Source organism: Eubalaena glacialis, chromosome 2 (genome assembly GCF_028564815.1).
Source record: "Eubalaena glacialis isolate mEubGla1 chromosome 2, mEubGla1.1.hap2.+ XY, whole genome shotgun sequence".
NCBI lineage: Eukaryota > Metazoa > Chordata > Mammalia > Artiodactyla > Balaenidae > Eubalaena > Eubalaena glacialis.
Window position 1 is genome coordinate 4,904,733 of NC_083717.1, and position 18,003 is coordinate 4,922,735.

Here is an 18,003-nt window from a genome sequence, read left to right on the forward strand (position 1 = left end):
TTAATATTTTAGGCATGATTAATATTTGTTACTAAATTATTCATTGAATTGTTAACTTGAATTTATTAGATTATTAGATTTAACATTTATGATTAAATTTTCCAAAGATGGGTGGTAAGTCAGGAAGACGAGAATCAAGTGTATTACAGATGAAGTTCTTACCATAGCCCAGCTGGGAGATAATGAAGTCAAATTCCTCGATGCTGTGGATACTTGCTAGGTCACCACCTTCCTTCCTACATGCAATCAAGGCATCTCTTTGGATTTTCTTCTCTTCTCTGTAAATCTTGTAACAGTGACCTGCATACGGCCACCACTGACTTGGACAGTTGGTAGGCACATCACTTTCTAGAAAAAAAAAAAGAGTTTGGAAAACATTTAAAAGGAGCTTTTTTTATTGTTTTCAAAATTTTTTAATTTAATAATATTTTCTATCATTCTCTATAGGAAACAGTTCATAGTCATAGGCAAATATAGCTAATATTTATTTTTCCATTTTTTGGCATAGGTATTCACAAAAGATAGACGAGATTGTGTTTGCTTTTAGACTAAAGATGATATGGACATCATCTTTCATTTTAAAATAAAGCCAAATGAGAAATCTGTTCTTATTTTCAACTGTACCTACAAGGCCACAGTAAGATACAATAGATTGTCTCACTTCGTCTGCATTTTATCATCGGCATACCTGTCCTCAGCGTGTTCTATAAATACTGGAAGCACAAGAGCTTTGTCATATAATGTATTCATTCCTCAAAAGATTTCAATTTACCTCTATTCTACGGACATTAGGAAGCCATCCATTCCTCAGAGGATGGGCAAGACTCACAAGGCAGGCAGGAGAAAGACGTGCTGACACAGGGCCTAGAATGGGTGGGGGGCAGGAGGGGGGGGTCACCGAGGAGCTTCTGAAACCATGGCAGTGTGAGCCGGCCACCTGTGCCTTTGAACTAACCCATTGCTGTGGACTTGCTCCCAAAAGATGACACATAACAGTGCAGAAATCACAGGGACTTCGATTCCAAAGTCTTTCAGGCAAAATCTGAATCTGCCACAAGCTGTGTGATGTTCGGTCAGTCACATCACATGAACCAAACTATCCATGTATGTAAAAAATTGTAAATAATATTAATACTAGTACTAATATTAAACTACCCATCCTCACTGTGTTCTTCTGCACTTGAGATAATATGACTGTAAATTACAAATACGACAACAATGTTTATTTAATCAAATGAGTAACAGTGACCAATGTCCTAATTATTGCTACTAGTAGTCAGGGTCAAATTTCATGACCTTGATTATACATTACAAACATGCACTGACAGTAATGAGCTAGGGGAAGTGACAGTAACAACGTTTGAAGGCAAGAGACTCGCTTTATTCATCCTCATATAGGCCCTGAAATGGCACAGGGCCTGGCACAGAGTAAGCGTCATGAATTGTTGGTCAAGAAAAAGAATTGAAGTTATATTTACTATACAACAGCTTATTATGACCATTTTATGGATACTATTTCAAACAGCAATTGAGCAATATATCTTGCTTAAAGAGGGACTATATTGCCAAATGAATGTCAATTTCTATATTTAAGTTTGATACTAAATGTTCTCAAATGTGCTGCCTTAGTAAAGGTTCAGTATAGGGCACCTTTGTTATCCGTTTCATGTATCAGTTCCATAGTCTCTCAAAGTCTGGGACTGTCTGCATCACCTTTGTATAAGCTCAAGATTCTGTGTACAGTCATTCAAGTAAATAGGCAGTCCTGAGATCCAAACACTGTATTATTATAACAGAAAAATGCATATTTTTAGAAAATCTATTCCTTCTATACAGTTCCAGTGGTTACCAAAAAAAAAAAAAAAAAAAAAAACAGGTTAGTATCACTCTGGAGCCCTCTTGTGGGATATTTTAATTTTGCTGCTCAAGAAGCTGAAAATGAAGCCAGCACATGCTGAGGGCTTCAAAAACTAAACAGATGCACTTTTAAGATATTTCAAAACATGAAAACAACCAATGAAGAGGCGTCCCCTGGGGCAGCCACAAAAAATGGCTTATTGCTGTACAGCAACACTGTCTGACTGACATATAACATAATCCACAAATGGGAGCCACGTATGGAATTATAAATGGGAGCCACGTATGGAATTATAAATGGGAGCCACGTATGGAATTATACATTTGCCAGTTGCCATGTTAAATACAAGTCTCAAGAGAGACAGGTAACTTTCATTATAATAATACATCATATTTAACCCAATATATCCAAAATATTATCATATCAATATGTAATCAATTAAAAAATAATGAGATCGTTTACTTTTGTTTTTCATGCTATGTCTTGTGAGTCCAGCGTGTATTTTACACTCACAGCAAATCTCTGTTGGAACTAGCCGCATTTCATGTGCTCAGTGGTCACATGTGGTTAGTGGCTACTGAACTGGACAGTGTAGTTCTAGCAACCTAGGGATCATGGACGAACAGGGTGGCATTGCAAAGACAAACAGGGGACGAGGTGGAACCCTTGCCCGAGAGAGTCACCAGTAATGTATGCTTCATAATCGTAACTCTGATATGCTTTTCCAAGCTCTGGTTTATTTGAGTTTATAGAAAAGATAGAATGATTAATCCAGGAAGTATAGCGAAATTCAAAAACCAATGGGAAGTGAAAGTTAGCAAGTGAAGCAAGTAAGGCATGTAACCGAGCAGGACCCTAGGGGGCCTTCCTGGGACAGACCCCCTCCCCCATATCCTCTGCTGTAGCTCCTCTCTGAAGTACCCAGATAATAGTATCTGATGGACATTTCCTGAGTTGTTTTACAGACGTTAAAACCACCACTAAATGGAAGAAATTAACTACTTGATGATCATGAGCGTGTTGGCACCTAAGGATTGATAACATTAACCCCTGGGACACTGCCCTGTTCCCTCACCATCAACCAATCACAGAATTGTGCACAAGCTGATCACATACCCTGAAACCCACCTCCCTCACCTGGTCTTTACAAATGCTTTCCTGAAACCCATAGGGGAGTTCAGTGTTTTGAGCACTAGCTGCCCTGGACTCCTTGCTTGGCACCTGCAATAAACCCTGCAATTTCCTCCACCACAACCCGGTGTCAGTAGATTGGCTTTACTGCACGCAGACCAGCAGACCCACGTTTGGTTCAGTAACAGGCATAGCAGAGAAATAAGAATAATGGACTGAGTGCTTGACAATACGAACAAACATTCACAGGAAGAACAAGTGTTAGTATCTCCACTTAATAGATAGGAAACTAAAACTGGGGGGTTAAGGAACAAGGCCAAGTTACAGAATTCCGTCTCCTTACCTCAGACATGATAAAAACCACCATTCTCCTCATCCCCTAAGTGGTAATTCCAAATCTTCTGAAGGAGAATTATATGAGCTCTTCCAAGAGGGAAGGATTATATCAGTACCATTTCTCGTATGGGAGGAATAGAGGAGATGAAATACAAAAATGACTGAGGGGGCTTCCCTGGTGGCGCAGTGGTTGAGAATCTGCCTGCCAAAGCAGGGGACACGGGTTCGAGCCCTGGTCTGGGAAGATCCCACATGCCGCGGAGCGACTAGGCCCGTGAGCCACAAATGCTGAGCCTGCGCGTCTGGAGCCTGTGCTCCGCAACAAGAGAGCCCACGACAGTGAGAGCCCCGCGCACCGCGATGAAGAGTGGGGGGCTCACCACAACTGGAGAAAGCCCTCGCACAGAAACGAAGACCCAACACAGCCATAAATAAATAAATAAATAAATAAAATTAAAAAAAAAAAAAAAAATGACTGAGGTCTCCCTGAGGCGTGCCCACAGCCATAAGGGTGACCCTGTAAAGTATAATCAAACCCAATAATGGGACCCTCATCTATATCCATTGGAGAGCTCCGCCATATTTGTATCCATTAAAATGGCAAACACACCCACTCTTTGATCTGGCAATTCCACTTCTAGGAATAATCACACACATCAAATGACATATGTATAAAGTTACTCACTGCGGCATTGTTTGTAATAATAAAAAATTGGAAGTAAACTGAAGTTCCATTAATAGGGGACTGGTTAAAAAAAAATATGGTCTCTCCCTGCAATGGCTAATGTACAGCCATAAAAATGAACACAGAAGCCACCTATGTACTGTATGGAATGATGCCCAAAATTTTTATTAAGTGAAAAAAGTAGAGCAAAGTGTATCATATGCTGCCATTTGTATAAAACAGACAAAAAGAATTACAAACATATTTATTCATATATTCATAGAATAACTAGGTAAGAATATACACCCAGACACAGTTATTCAGAGAGGAACTGCAAATTTGAAGTAAGAACTGGAAGAAATTATTAATATTTATCATGTTGTACCTTGGACTTTCTAGCCATGTCGATCATATTTTAAAATAAATGAAATTGCTTTTAAAAGTCAAGGAGCAAAAAAAGTAAAGAATGCCACGCTGTCAGATTTCCCAAGCAGAATATATATATACATACATAAATAACCTTGAAGTATTAAGTGTCTCTCCAAAAACAGCTGATGGTGAAAAAAATGTATCAATAGTTAGTTTGTTTTCTGTCAATTTGAAGAAAAAAATTGCATTCTGGGCTTAGTAGCTTAATTCTTCTATAAAATTATAATAGAGAGCATAATTGCATTTTTTTCCCGCTGGTCTAGCCTATATATAAAATTCAGTGACTACTTCTGGGATGTTTTATTCCATTTTGGTGAAGGCTTCAGTGTATATGTTAAACTAAATAACACTGGCGCCCAGATAGGCCATTAAATAGTGAGGACATAATAAAAACATCCCTTTCAGATACTGATTTCCTAGCTTGGATTCCAGTTTTGTCACATGTGCGAGTTTTTTATATCCTCTGAATATCTTTTTCCTCATCTAAAATGTGTGAATAATAATACCTACCTCATAGGGCAGCTGTGAAGATAAAATTTTTATTAATGCTGTGTCAAAGGCTTTGCTCATGCCCAAACACTCCAGAACACTCAGGAAAGGTTAGCAACCAACAAAAAGACATTCTGTAGGAATATCATTAAGTTGATAACATAAACGATCAACAAAACCTGTCATTGCCTACAGTTAGGACGAGACTGTAATTTGATCTTTAAATTATAATATTTTATACACTTCAGATCAAATAGATCACTTACCTGAGGGGATTACAAAAGAATTCAAAGTTGTGTTGCCCCTTTTACAAATATAGCCTAGTTTCTGAACACATTGCAGATTTTCCCATTTAGCACTTTTCCCGGGATTTAGTGACACACAGCTTTTTCCTGGTTCTGCTGATGGACTTCCTTTGGGGAAAAGAAAAAATAAAAGTGGGACTATTATAGGAATTACAAGTAGATAGATCCCCAGAGCCTCGTGTGTTTATCCTTGGCATTTAATGGATCCCCACCCTTTCTGCTACACATTCACAAATAAATATATACTGCCTGCAGAGCAAAAGACATGTTGCGTGTCTATTTGTTTTCTCATTGTTGGATCATTCCAATACCTGAAATGTTGATTATATAAGTTTACTTCTTTGAAATAAATTTTTCCCCACAATATCAAACAATAAAGCTAAACCTTAAACCCTGAACAATCTTCACAGTGGGTTATTTTATGTATGATGGGGGATAAATAACAAAAGAATACACGATGTTCCAAATCAGCCGTACTCAACATTGTCGATACCTCCCCAAAAACCTAAGTCAAGCTAACTGTGAGGACCAGCCAGAGAATTTCTGGACATGGGAAAACTTTCTCCAGTTAGAAAGAAGAGGCAGGAAAGAAGGCAATGGGAGGAGAAAAAGAAGGAAAGAGATGCTAGAAGCAGCAATGTGCCATAGTAAACGCTGATAAAGTACCCCCAGAGCTCAGACTCTCTCTCAAGATTTTCAGCTCAGCCTATTGAAGAATATTTTTAGCAGCTAACCTCTCATCTCATTGCTTACTGGAAACTGATTAAAGAACCAGGTCAAGTCAACTTTCTTAATGCAATCGATACATGCATCGATACCCACATTTCTCATGCTTTTCCACCACTTTAATAAATGATTTTGAAACCAGTGCTCTAAAAACTTGCTCCATCTCACAAGAGAAGACAGGGTGATGAGTCACATTTTGTCAATGATTCTGCTTTGTGACCTCTGACATGTTTACGACCTGGACCTGGACCACACTTTCCCTTCCCGAAAGATGGGAATCACATCACCTGCTCCATAAAGCCTTTGTCAAAAATTTTTGGAAGTTGCTTGAATAGCACACAAAGAAAAAATTGTTAGTGATAAGGATAAAGATGTTTTTTAAATGTGTTGATAGTATGACCAAACTTCCAGTATAACTGAACTAACAGATAAGGTACCAGTACTAGAAAGAAACTTTCAGAAACAATAATGTATTTTACAGCTAATGGTTATTATTTAATATATGAGCTGGTAAATCATAGTAATACAGTTATTTATCAATAGAACACCAATACCTACTTTAATATATCAACTCTTTGTCTTTAAATGGTTACTATAGTTATATATTTGAACTCATACTTCTATACGATTTGTGTAAAATATCCTCACTTCAAATGTAGATGTATTTTAATAGATGCTTTACTTGGTAAGTACTCAATTGAAGGCTGATTGAACAATTTATACAATAACAACTTCTAATGTTCCACAAGGTTTTAATTTTCATTTGAAGAAAGTCTCATATTATTTCAGAAGGTGATTTAATTTTGCGCCTACTTCTCAGGAATTGGTTTAATAAGGAAGGACATTTCTTTTCCTTTCTCATTAATATTCCAATTTTATTCCTCACTTTCACAGAATCTAGACCCCTCAATTTTCTCACTGAACTCTCAGAATGCAAGTGGTTAAATATTACAATAATCATCACTTAAAATTGAGTAATAAATAAAATGATCTGCTTACAATAATTAAGCAGCAAAGAATAAACTCTAATCCCCCAACAAATGATTATTATTGTCTAATGATCTGACGAAGCCAACTGGCATTCTCCAATTTAGTGTGACTGAGTCAGTAAGCAGACAAATCAAATTCTCACTCATAAATAGCACATCTTATATTCCCTTGCAGCAGTGTTTACTTACCATATTCCAGAGGAAAGCAGAGCTGACTCTTAGTGACAGCCCTGTAAACATCATGCATTGAAGGAGTACATTGAAAGTCAAATTTCATAGTAAAATCTAATCAGTTTAAACCAACCTATGTCCTCTAAAAATTCCCTCGCATGTTTTAGCATATTCCGAATATTATCTATTTATTTCAAAGCTTTTCTTTTTCTTTTTAATACCATAAGTCGGTAACATGGAAAATGGAGAGTTTAATTTTCTAAGCCAAATGCAAAAACCATTCGATGGCTTTAAAAAAGAAGTCTGACCATATGAAGAAACACCACACCAGTATTTTCCATAGCAGAACTGGTAAATGAAAATGTGACCCGTCCTTTCCCACACCTATGGCAGACATCACTAATCCTTGCCTGCACGCTTTCCTAATAAATCAAGATTAGTACAGGATGGGGCCTGGGTTGGGAGTGAAGAACCATACTCAGCAGAGTGTCTTAAGCAGCCACTAACAATGGTTGGTATTGGTGAATAAGATGAAGACTTTTTGTCACCATTGGTCCTTGTGTTTTCTCAGAATAATTTCTGTATATGTAAAACATCTTTATCATCTAGTCTCCTTTTATGTTCTGTTACCTCTGTGTTACAACAATATAGAAATAATTAGCTCAGAGCATTTTCCGTCCTCCAAAAAATGGGAAAGCCGTTGAAGGCTTGATCATCCCCTGTGTTTTTCTACAACTAAACTACAAACTGTCAACAAAACTGCTCATGAATGATGATGCTAGTATGGAATATTACAATCTGTGGCTGGTATTATTTTTAATCCAACTCTAGTCGATTAAAAATAGGAGAAAATGGCGTCAACGTAGACCTTCAGATCATTATAACGATGACAGAAATATTGCAAATATCTCATGGCTCAAGATAATGAGAAATTCTCCAGCCCAAAACAATTTAAATTTCTTAAATTCATAGTGTGTGTGTAGATATAAATAAATATGTATAAAATCTATGAATATACTATGTAGCATTATAATATTATATATATATATCATAAATATAAAATCAAATTTTTGAATATAATACCTAGCAAATCAAGGATGCTCTGAGAATATATACTTTAACAGAGTCCTCTATTGACGTGTGTGATTATCCTTCCAAACAAGTCCTTTTCCCAGAGAGCTGGAATAACGTTATGGTGTTAGAGTATTCAAATCTAGTTGGCAGGTTTCAAAGCAAGGTGAGAAATAAACTGTACTTGATGAAATCTCCCAATTCTTCTCTTTGAGATCTACATGTGAGCTGATGAAGGTCTCCATGGTACCTAGCTAAGTTAAATGCAGATGAATTCAACCCGCTTAACCCCACCAAGTTAATCAGATGAGCTTAACCCTACCTGGTAACCAGTTCAAATATCGGAACGGACTGCCCCCACTCCACTGCCATCCACTGTTGAAACTCAGACTGTTCAGTCCAATCCAGAGTCCTGAAGTCAAGGAACTGGTTAACCCTTTATGACAAAAGCAAAACAAAAACAAAACTGACATTCAGAAAAGATGGTGAAATCAAATTCAGAATTAGGTACTTGAATCAAAATGTACTAGAGAGAAGTAATGAAAATCATGCCGAGCATGTCTCCTTTGATCCTCTCATCAGCGGGAAGCAAGTACAACCATTACCTCCATCGGCATGTAAAGAAACTGAGATGAGAACACAGATAAGCCAGGAATGGTCTTGCTAAGGGTCTAACCCAGATGTGACCAGGCTTCAGCTCCCAGCATCTTGATGACTTCTGTAGGATCGTGTGAATATGCTTCTAATTTGGAGAAGACTCTCTTTGACTATCTTCAAACAAAAACATGTTTACTTCATTTTAGAGTAAAACTAAGATTTATTTTGTATCAAAGTCACCATTTTCTATCATGAAAAAGTTTAATACACATTTCAATCTATATCACTCTCGTAAGTTATTACCCTGACCTCATATTTTAGAGCTTACTCTCAGAATTTTATTCGATGACATTTTAAAAAATCCATTTTTTTCCTCATTAAGATGATGATTAAAATCTAAACACTAAGTGCTTGTGCTACTATGAATAACACTTTACTTAGGCAGCTAATAAATCATAATTACAATGTTTCAAAGTCTGTGCTAGGCCTGAGATGCAATAAAAAACAAAACAGAAGCAACATGGACTTCAGCCCACCCAGGTTAAACAACTCTAATGTGTTATTACCTATAACTTTTTAAAAACCATGGATTTGCTGTTCTCTCTATATTCTTTTTAGTTGATTTAAAAGAATTAATGAAAAGGAAAACTATCCTTTGTCTTAAATAAAATACCAACCTGAAGTGTCTATAAACATAAAGGGTAATCATAAATGGACCACTTTATGTTTACTGTTCTCTAGAGGATATATTCCCCAGTCAAATCTTTTCAGTGGTGAGAATAACCACTTACTATATTCAGGGCACTGTTTTCGCTTGTTTTCAATCCTCACAAACTCTAATTGGTACCACCATCTCCATTGTACAGATTAGGAATTTGACACCCAAAGAGTTTAGATGTCATGTGCAGAGTTGAAATTTAAACCTAGGTTCTTTTGGGGATTTAATTCCCCGACCAGGGACCAAACCCACGCCCCTGCATTGGAAGCACGGAGTCTTAACCACTGGACCGCCAGGGAAGTCCCTAAACCTGGGTTCTCATGACATCAAATCCCAGACCCTTTAGTTCTGCTGCAACCAACTAAGCTATCCAAATTCACCGAAATTTTCCCCAATTTTTCATTAGCTGATATAGACACACATTCATGTCACAAATTCAAATGAAAGGGGATTACAGTGACTCGATGCCCCAGAATCATATCTCACATTTTTTGCTCCCCAATCCCATAAAAGCACAGATCACCTTCTTGGAGAAATGTGACCTGAATGCTGTTAGTTTTTTCAGCATCTGGCAGAAAGGCACTGACAAAGGGAGAACCCACTTAAGGATACTGACTAGGTTGATATTGATTAGGTAGGTTGATGCTTAATGAGCTGAACTGAATCCAATACTGGAGTTATTGACTGAAAAGTAAACCCTACTGTGTAATTTCTTTAAATAAAGTAATACAAATTGGATGAAATTAACTACTAGCATGTAAAAAGTCAGTGAAAATTAATTCAGATTCACTTATCTTTATCAAGTGTTCTAGAAAACAAAGTCTGAGTTAGTACAGCTCTTGCCCTTAGGTACTTTTTACACCTTGAGAGGTATCTCGTCCAGTGCCTTCATTTTACAGATGAAGACACTGAGGACAGAGAAGTTAAGAAACCTGTGGAGAGTGAAACAGAGGATTAGTAAATTAGGACTTGCACCCAGGGTTCACTTTGGTGTTTCCAGTGAATTCAACCCTTGTTTAAATTAAATTTGCCTGTGAGTTACTATTATTGATATAATACACTTTCCAGATAAGTTTAGATGTTAGAGCACCTTTAAGTAAAGAACCATGAACTAAAAAGATATTTCTGATAAATGTCATCCCTCCCCAAACAATAGCCCATGGCAGAACTCACTCTGGTTATCTGTGAAGACTCAGCATTTGGTTCTCCAAAGTTGGAATCTTACCAAAAAATAAAATACTTATTACAAGCTATGTCAAGGAAATGACATTATCAAAAGGGAAAATCTTAGTCTTTCTTTAGTCTTAAATCTCTGCAATGAGCATCATCGACTACAACTGCATTCATTAAAAAGAAAATACTGATAATGAAGTGATAGAAATTCATTCATAGTAAATCAATTTTATAGTTATTCATCTCATTGATGGTTTCCCTTTAGTTTATTAATTATTTTACATAGTTATTAAAACTCTTTGGAGTACTAAACTATTACTTATGTCTCTCTGGGGTAAATTAAAGAAACCAACAAAAACTGCCATCTCACCTCATTCATGTAAATAGATAACTTGTAAGGTGTCAGGAGGAGATGCCTGTCTACTAGTCTGTACCTTAGAAATGTCATTCTGGAATCAGTGTCATGTTGATACTATATTTTATGTTAATAATTATTCTATTAAATACCACTGAACATTGATTTTTTCATAAATTATTTTTCTTATTGAAATATAGTTGACATACAATATTACATTAGTTTCAGGTATACTACATAGCGATCTGACATTGCATACATTATGAAATGATCACCACAATAAGTCTAGTAACCATCTGTGCCCATACAAAGTTATTACAATATAATTGACCATATTCCTTATGCTGTGTATTATATCCCCATGACTTTGTTATATAACTGGAAGGCTGTACCTCTTAATCCTCTTTAACTATTTCACCTACTCCCCAACCCGCCCTCCCTTCTGGCAGCCACCCATTTGTTCTCTGCATCTATGCACCTGTTTTCATTTTGTTTTGTTTTCTAGATTCCATACATAAGTGAGATCAAGAGGTATTCATTTGTCTCTGACTTATTTCACTTAGCATAATACCTTCTAGATTCACCCATGTTGTCACAAATGGCAAAATTTCATTTTTTTATGGTTGAGTAATATTCCATTGTGTGTATGTATATATACCACATCTTCCTTATCCATTTGTCTATCAATGGACACTTACGTTGTATCCATATCTTGGCTATTGTAAATAATGCTGCAATGAACACTGGAATGCATATGTCTTTTTGAATTAGTGTTTTTGGTTTTTTTCAGATAAATAATCAGAAGTAAAATTGCTGGATCACATGGTAGCTCTATTTGTAATTTTTTGAGGACCCTCCATACGGTTCTCCACAGTGGCTGCACCAGTTCACATCCCCACTGACAGCACATGAGGGTTCTCTTTTCTCCACATCTTTGCCAACACTTGTTATTTGTTGTCTTTTTGATAATAGCCACTCTAACCGGTGTGAAGTGGTATCTCACAGTGGTTGTGATTTGCATTTCCCTGATGATTAATGATGTTGAGCATCTTTTCATGTGTATGTTTTCTTTGAGAAAATGTCTCTTCAAGTTGTTTTGGTTTTTCTCAGGCTTTGGGGGTCTATTTTTGATGTTGGGTTGTTATGAGTTCCTTGTATATGTTGGATATAGCTATTCCCCAAAATCAAATATTCTGGTATGTTTTAAAACTTATAATAAAATACGCATATCTAAGTTTTCAAAACTATGAAGTTTTGAACAGAACTGTAGGAATAAATAAATTAGATTTTGCCTGAGATTGCTTAATTAAATTACTATGTTTGGCATGATGAGAAAAGATGATCACTCTTTAAGGAAATTATCCTTTGAGACTCTCCTTATCTACCCTAGGTACTCCTAGGCTTGTTTTGAAGAATTAAATTAAGTAATACTTCTTAAAACAGGGCCTAATACACAGTATATGCCCAATAAATATAAGCTATTGTTATTATTAATATTATTATTATTATTACTCCATGTTGAATTCGGGTTGGCAAAAAGTGTGATTTACAAACAAATTTCAAGCTTTGTGTTAAATGTATCACTTAAAGCTGATGAGCGTCATCCATAACTTTTTCTCTAATGTGTTTGTAATTTTATAAAGAAGATGACCAAATTTTTTTAGTATTATTACACAAAGCATCAATTCCACATGCTAAACTTTGTAATGTTGAATTTTCCTGCACGTATCGTCTGAAACAGTTTATACCTACTTTTGAACTTAGTTGTAATAGAAGACCTATTACTGTCCAATAGTACACTGTATTGTTCTTTTCTATACTATGGTCCAATTCGTTCTCCAGCCAGCACCATACGGAAACTGGCAAAAACAATCAAAGTTAACTAGCCAATTTCACTTCCTATATCTCATTTCAGTTCTATGAATCCTAATCCTGCGCATACATAGTTATAAATCTGATTCAGGAACTGAGGATTCAATAGGGTGTCGCAACATTTTTGAGGGTAGAAGAAGAGATGATGAAATGACTCTGGGTGAAACAAGAATTGGCCGCTGGGCAGAAGCCATTAACCCAGCAGATAATGTGAAATCAGATTGCCAGTTTAGAATAAATTTACTGGAGCAAGGAGCTGCTGACATCTAAATTAAAGGTTCTCTTTAGTGCTTTGGGGGCCACCAGATCCTTGCTTATTTTTAAGTGAGACCCAGGCAGAGTATAATGGAAAGACAGTGCTGAATTCCAATTCAGTTCTTTTCTGAACATGCGGCATTAGGCAAAATTCCTAACTTCTCCCTCCTAATCTGTTATCTATAAAGTGGGGACAATATTACTCATTTACAAGGTTGGTGTCAGCTTTAGAAATAAAGTTCAGTGTCTGACACACAACAGCTGTTTAATAAATAACAGCTAATTTGATCTCAGAGTCATAAGAGGGTTATACCTTTTTGAAAAATGAAATTTACTACTCAAAATTCTCACATAAAAGAAATCATATTTTAAAAGGGTAACTATGTGTGGTTTTTAAAAAATGTTAGCGCCCTGTTTTCCAGAATGGAGTAGATGACAATCCCTCACTCACACCAGGATTTTCTAGTCTTCCCCAATATACGCCGATAAATCCCAAATGTCATGAATATCTTCCCTCTAGAAAACAAAAGTCTGGTTTATTTTTTAAATTCCCCGTCAGACTTTTTTTGTCCCCTAATGCATGGCATTTTTGACTTAAAGAAAAGCAGGAAATATTACAAATCTCATTCGAGAAGTCATTCCTACCCGGATTTCAGTTAAAATTTGCTGACTGAAATTCCGGAGGCTTGGATAAGATTCAAGTAAGTATCTGAGGTGAACTCAGCCTCCCAATCTCTTAGGGCTTGTTTGCTCTCCTGAGGACACAGTAATAGCCCTTGCTGATTAGAGAAGCATTTCCTGCAGCCAGAAGCCTGATAGTGGAGCCTGGAATGAGGAAGTGAGTGGAGGGCCCAGAGACGCTGTCCTGCTCACATAGCCCCTTTCCCCTAGCAACTGGGGAAGAGTTCAAAAGTAACCTGTGATCTGTCCCTTGGCTTCCAGAAAGCCAGAAAACAAGCAAAACTCAGAAGAGTCAAGACAACACAACCCACAAACAGATTCCTTAAAAAAAAAAAAAAAAAGCCAAGTGAAACCATTTCAACTGAGTTTTCTCTAACCCGTGCAAGCCAGCACAAACCACACCAGGATTGTCTCAACTCATTCTCTCTCTTCCTTAATCACCTACATAAATTTTGTCTTATCTCTGTCTCTGTTTTCCTCTTTTTCTCCTTATTTTTACACATGGTTGCAAATATTGGTCCCTCTGTACTTTGCCCCAGTACTGCATACAAAGGCCCCAAGGACCAACACAAAACAGAATCACTGCGCAGATGGGGGCATAATCCCATCTCTGAGTTCACGAATGCCCATAGTGAGGTCGCATTGCTTCTCTATTGTCAACCTCTTTAATGATGGCCGAAAGAAAATGGTGGCTTGCAGCCTATACTGAAAGCAGAAAATTTTTGAATGTTATACTTGGTACAAGAAAGATTTCATTACAGTGGAGCTAGTATTCATGATTTAGTCCTCAGAAACGGCCTAGAAGTAGAAAAATCTTTCTTACCTAATAATGCTTTGTGTATTTCACAAGGTGGTGCTAAAAAAAATTCATGTTACATTTTTTTCTGCCCAAAATAGAATGCAATCAACATCTTCAAATTCAATGAAAAAATAATAACTTATAGGAGAAGTGTGTTCCAATTGATGGAGAGGACCATCCGAAAAGAGCTGGAGAAAGGGAATCCCAGGTGATGAGACAAGGCTGGGGGCGGCTCTGTCCCTTGTACCAGTTCACACACACTCTCCCACTGCAGCATAGCAGCCTCGGGTAATCGCCCCCAAGGTCCCCCGGCTTCACAGAGCTGGGGCCTAGGCAGTCAGGCTCCTGAGTCTATGCTCCTTACTCCTGAGCTATGCTGCCTGCTGTCCAGGCAGATGCAATCTGTAGGCATTGCTGATACAGCAGGTACTGTACACAGTGCTTTGCCAAGTGTGGTCCCCATCCACTTGCCCTAGAATCACCTGGAAACTTGATAACATGCAGATTCCAGGACCCCACATCATACCTACTGATCTACAGTCTCTGGGGTTTGCACCCAGGCAGCTTTACTTTAACAAAGTTCCCTGGTGATTGATAAGCAACTTCACACTTAAGAACCACTGTCTTCTCGCCATAAACTGACCACTGGTCCAAACGTGAGGCTGAATTTCTAAATAATGGTTTTTCTTGTGTTGCATCCTCATTTGTCAGTCAGCAAACATTCTTTGAGACTGTCTTCCTGGAAGGTTCTGTGTGAATCTCGTTAGGGGTGGGGAGGACATACATATTCACAAGACATTCCTCACTTTCAGCCATCTGCCCTCAAATCCATTCTCCACACAGCCTTCAATTTGCTTTTCTCATGGCACTTAACTATAATTTGTATTTATTTGCTCGTTTTCTTGTCTATGTGTTTTCACCACTGGACTTTAAGCTCCACGTGGACAGGACATGGCAGGCTTTGGTCACTGCTGTGTCCCCAGGAGCTAGCACGATGCCTCACACAGAGAAACCACCCATCTTGTAGAATGAACGAATAAAAAACGAATGTATTTACAGTCTTGTAGGGGAAGTGGGACATATGTAAGTAACCACTGTAAAAGTGGTAAACAAATAAGAGAAAGGCAGGTGGAAAGAGAGAAGACTGCATTTCAACTGTATAAAATGTGGGGAATTCCAGGTACAAGAAATGCCACGGGGACAGATGTGGAGGAGAGAAAGTATGAGACATAGATGAGGAACCCAAAAGTTTTCTTTTGTCAAGACTGCGAAATGCACAAAGGGGAAGAGCAGTCAGTGGACAGGTGAGAGCCCTTGCATGTCAGGCAAAGGTGTGCTGTTAATTATTTGATAGGAAGTGAGAAGCCACTAAGAGTCTTGAAACATGGTGGTCGCTGGATCAGAGATACTTTCAGCTAGTAGCAGGGTCGGGGTGAACTGCAGGGAGGGATTAGAGCAGGGAACTGAGGATGCTCTTTCTCCCACACTCGTTTCTGGTCTTGATCTCTCTGTTCCTCAAGTGTGGACTGCAGACGCTAAAACAGACCCTCTCATCTCAAGCAAACATTAGCTCTTTTCATCGTCACAGCCTTATAAGAACAAATGCTAAAAAAACAAACATTGTAGAAAGAGTATCAATAAGACCTGAAAACCATTAGAGTCTGGGGATTTGAAAGACAGGAGGCAAAAGGACAGCCCTTCACTTGTCCCTGTTTGTGGTGGCAGCTCTTCAGTTTATCGCGTTAAATTCTCCCATGCTAATGGAAAACCAATGACTTCAAGCTAGACCTAGAATATTTGACCAGTATGGCACCCGTGTCTTGTGTCCAAGAACGGCATCGCTAATTGATTGTAGCATCTTCTACTCTGAGTCCAAATAAATCCTCCGAATCATTCTCAGCACTAGTTCTAGACACTGACACAACTGATAAAAGAAAGTTGGCTCATGAGGTGAAACCTATTCGCCATCCCAGGTGTCTTTTTCAGGATGCACATTTGTCAAACCCTCCGCACCATTTGTTTAGGACTGACTCTATCATGATGTTAGATAGAGTTAGATAGATTATCTAGATAGATAATTCTATCTAGAATTATTCGTGTTGTATGCTTTTAAGTTAAACTATACAGAAATAAAATAATCATGATTTCACAGCTTTGTTTTCTTTTCACATCTTTACCTGTCAGGTATGTCTGCTCATGTATCTCTGTGACGCTCAGGAGTTCAGCATTCTGTTGTTGGCAGCTCTTCCTCGCCTGGTGCCAAGTTAAAGCAGATTTGGAATTTATCTGGTAGGAAATGCTGGTCAACGGATCTTTATTCCATAAGCTTTCACTGCCCTCAACTGTAAAAGAAGTCAAAAGGAATTGACTACATTATGCATGGAAAGAATTTTCAGTGAACAATATTTTTTAAACAATCTTGGTAGCATTATTGCCTAAAGCATTATCTTTTCCTTTTTTTCTTTCTTTTAATCAGTTTTAAAGTGACTATGAGATTTTCTTTACTCCTGAAATGAAGAGGGGGAGTTTTCAAAGATCGACCGCATTCCATCTCCTTCATGTGCCTCCAGAAAGACAGGGACTCACCATCTCTATTTTTCCATTAGGACATTTGAGATCAGATGAGTTGGGAAGTGAGGCAAATACATAGACTAAGAATAGAGATGCCAGCCCAACTTCCTTAATCTAGAAAACCAATAATAAAGGGAGAAGAGAAAATAAATATGTCTTCTCTCAGCAATGGATATTTCACCTGCACATTCTAGTTTGGTCTTCTTAGACCAAAGACACAGGCATTAGAGGGGAAGGTCATAGATTCCACAGACAGACTGACCAGGACCTGCCTCCAGACTCTGTCACTCACTGGTGATTCAACCTTAGTTAAATTGTTAACCACCTCTGGAGTCTCATGTTCTTATCTCTAGCATGTATTAAACATAGGTAGCTCCTGGCAATAGCTGATTGTTAGTTTTTCTTCCCTCAGAGTAAAACACTTTTTAATTTAAATTTTTTTTTTAATTTTTAAAATTTTTACCTTATTTTTTCCTTTGCTATTTTATGATTCCCAATATACTCTATAAACTTGGCTATAGTCTATGAAAGGCCAATAATATAGATGGATAAATATTATTGATTGCATTTTACACATAAGATGTTTGAGAAATGAGTCAACAAATGAAATATTTTTGTGTGCTTCATGATATAAAAACTTCTCTTTTGTCTTTTTAATAGTGAAGTCATAATCCTTTCATTTATTTATAAGGAAGAGAAAAGATTACGTAAATTCTCAAATTTTCTGAGGAGTATTCAACTTGCTACCAAATTGGACAGTTGTCCGTGTGTATACAGCCTACACCATATATATGCATACAGCCAACATTATAT

The 18,003-nt window shown here is 37.5% G+C and overlaps 1 protein-coding gene across 1 annotated transcript in view; it reads right to left on the reverse strand.

Annotated features, from left to right (window-relative positions):
* Positions 1-18,003, reverse strand: part of MRC1 (mannose receptor C-type 1) — a 90,603-nt gene that overhangs the window by 52,654 nt on the left and 19,946 nt on the right. Inside the window, exons 4-7 of the mRNA XM_061181540.1 lie at positions 16,797-16,961; positions 8,492-8,605; positions 5,174-5,320; positions 163-348 (exon numbers count right to left, since the gene is read on the reverse strand). Coding sequence (XP_061037523.1) covers positions 163-348; positions 5,174-5,320; positions 8,492-8,605; positions 16,797-16,961 — 612 coding nt within the window. The remainder of the gene's footprint in view (positions 1-162; positions 349-5,173; positions 5,321-8,491; positions 8,606-16,796; positions 16,962-18,003) is intronic.